Raw genomic sequence first — 2151 nt, forward strand, 5'->3', positions numbered from 1 at the left:
AGTACGATTTTCTCAACTCAGACCCCACATTTTCTCCTTCTCGATGGCAGGCAGGCAGGCAGGCAGGCACAATTTGTGTAAAAGGAAGACAGAGGAGAAAGACGAGGGAAAAGAGGAGGAGAAGGGATGGCACGGGGGGGGGGGGGCGGGAGGGAGGAAGAGAAAACAGTAACTGTGGAGTCAGTGTCATTAAATAACTCACTCTGCTGGTTAACAAGGTTAGGACGAGGGTCACCGACTCATCCCAAACTGCCCCACTTATACCACTGAACGGCCCACGGCCTGGGAAAACACCCATTTCTGGGTAAATCAGAGCAGGACTGCTGGTCACTCAGGAAGTATGTTCATGGATGCTGGTTTAGTCCTGTTTCTATCCACCTGCTCGATTCGGCCTTGACATATGGAAGACATGATGCCAGATGTCCTCCACCCAAGTGTCTTTGAATGCACTGCCCTATTCAAACGAGGTAGGGTGCTCCAAGAGACAGATGCCTGCGGGCGTCTGGAATGAGGCACTTTGGGGAAACAGACTCGGGCTCCAGCATAATTGCAATTCATCACTATGAACATATCACCATCAAGCTCCCTTCACCTCAGGGATATTCCCAGTCTGCATGCAACCAAACTAACTGGGCAAGGACCACGAAACTGACTCACCAACCACTTCCCAGGAACTGCATCACGTGATCCCATGGCCCCGGAAGCAAGAACGAGGCTGCTAATGTGACCATCTTGCTTCCCTCTGACAATGTTCCTATGAGTTACTCTCAATTAAAACCTGTTAAGCACCTATTCTCTAGGGATTCCTAACACTTAGGGAACTTCCTCTTCTACCAGCCGCCAGTGACTATGGAAAACGGTATAAACAAGGGAAGTCCTGCCCATTGGTCCATACGTTGGGGTTGAGGGGGTCCAGTGTATAAAAGCCCCAGAATGGAAGGAGGCATCAGTCAGAATCTGAGAACGTCACCTCAGAACAGAAGCCCACGCCTCCCCCGGCGACACCATGAGTGAATCGTGCTGCTCCCCGTGCTGCCAGCCCACGTGCTGCAGGACCACGTGCTGCAGGACCACCTGCTTCGAGCCCAGCTGCTGTGGATCCAGCTGCTGTGAGCCTTGCTGCTGCCTCCCAACGTGCTGTCACACCACCTGCTGCAGGACCACATGCTGCAAGCCCACATGCTGTGTGTCCAGCTGCTGCCAGCCCAGCTGCTGTGGGTCCAGTGGCTGCGGGTCCAGCTGCTGCCAGCCTTGCTGCTGCCGCCCAACGTGCTGTCACACCACCTGCTGCAAGACCACGTGCTGCAAGCCCACATGCTGTGTGTCCAGCTGCTGCCAGCCCAGCTGCTGTGGGTCCAATGGCTGCGGGTCCAGCTGCTGCCAGCCTTGCTGCTGCCGCCCAACGTGCTGTCACACCACCTGCTGCAAGACCACGTGCTGCAAGCCCACATGCTGTGTGTCCAGCTGCTGCCAGCCCAGCTGCTGTGGGTCCAGCTGCTGCCAGCCTTGCTGCTGCCGCCCAACGTGCTGTCACACCACCTGCTGCAGGACCACCTGCTGCAAGCCCACATGCTGTGTGTCTAGCTGCTGCCAGCCTTGCTGCTGCTGAGCAACTTGCCATAGACTCAGCACTCACTGGAGTATATATCCTACGCCATTTTCCCAAAGTTCCTGTCTTACAAGAAGTTACTCCCTCAGCTTTCCTGGGAACACATGCTTACACTGCCCCTGTCATCTTTCTCAACAATGCTCATGAGTCTACGGAGGAAATGCAATCTACTTCAATTTGATTGTATTCTAGTGTCTCTGGTTTACTGTAGCAATTGCTGAGCCACTCCATTTGGTCAACCCCAGATGCTGGTCAACATCCACTGATTCATACTCTCAGTCTCCGAAAAGTGATCATCACCCTCACTTCTTTCTACATCATATAAACACATTCTTATGAGTGCATAGTTAGCTCTCCGCAGTGACCAGTACTGATCATCTTTTTAGATAGATGCATTATAGTTAGTAAGTCCTGCCAGGTTACTAAACTCCTTGCAATGGCTTTGAACTTTCTTCCTTCCGTTCTTTCCTAATAAAATCTGTGTCATCCTGCATCCAATGTTTGTATGTTCATGTCGTTTTTCCTGTCTGTGTGTGTGTGTA

The 2151-nt window shown here is 52.5% G+C and overlaps 1 protein-coding gene across 2 annotated transcripts; it reads left to right on the forward strand.

Annotated features, from left to right (window-relative positions):
- The first annotated feature begins 808 nt into the window (after positions 1 to 808).
- LOC144285347 (uncharacterized) lies at positions 809 to 1860 on the forward strand. 2 transcript variants are annotated; one of them, XM_077850462.1, is made up of 2 exons: positions 809 to 1186; positions 1295 to 1860. In XM_077850462.1, exons 1-2 carry the CDS (start codon positions 1007 to 1009, stop codon positions 1607 to 1609), a joined length of 495 nt encoding a protein of 164 aa, XP_077706588.1. In that variant the 5' UTR covers positions 809 to 1006; the 3' UTR covers positions 1610 to 1860. The 2 variants fall into 2 exon arrangements, with proteins under 2 accessions (XP_077706588.1, XP_077706587.1); XM_077850461.1 differs by having other exon boundaries at positions 809 to 1860.
- The last annotated feature ends 291 nt before the right edge of the window (positions 1861 to 2151 follow it).

This window comes from Canis aureus, chromosome 16, assembly GCF_053574225.1.
Source record: "Canis aureus isolate CA01 chromosome 16, VMU_Caureus_v.1.0, whole genome shotgun sequence".
Lineage (NCBI taxonomy): Eukaryota > Metazoa > Chordata > Mammalia > Carnivora > Canidae > Canis > Canis aureus.

Excerpts from the sequence above, each read along its gene's own strand:
- LOC144285347 (XM_077850461.1), top strand. The coding sequence starts at position 1,007 with ATGAGTGAATCGTGCTGCTCCCCGTGCTGCCAGCCCACGTGCTGCAGG.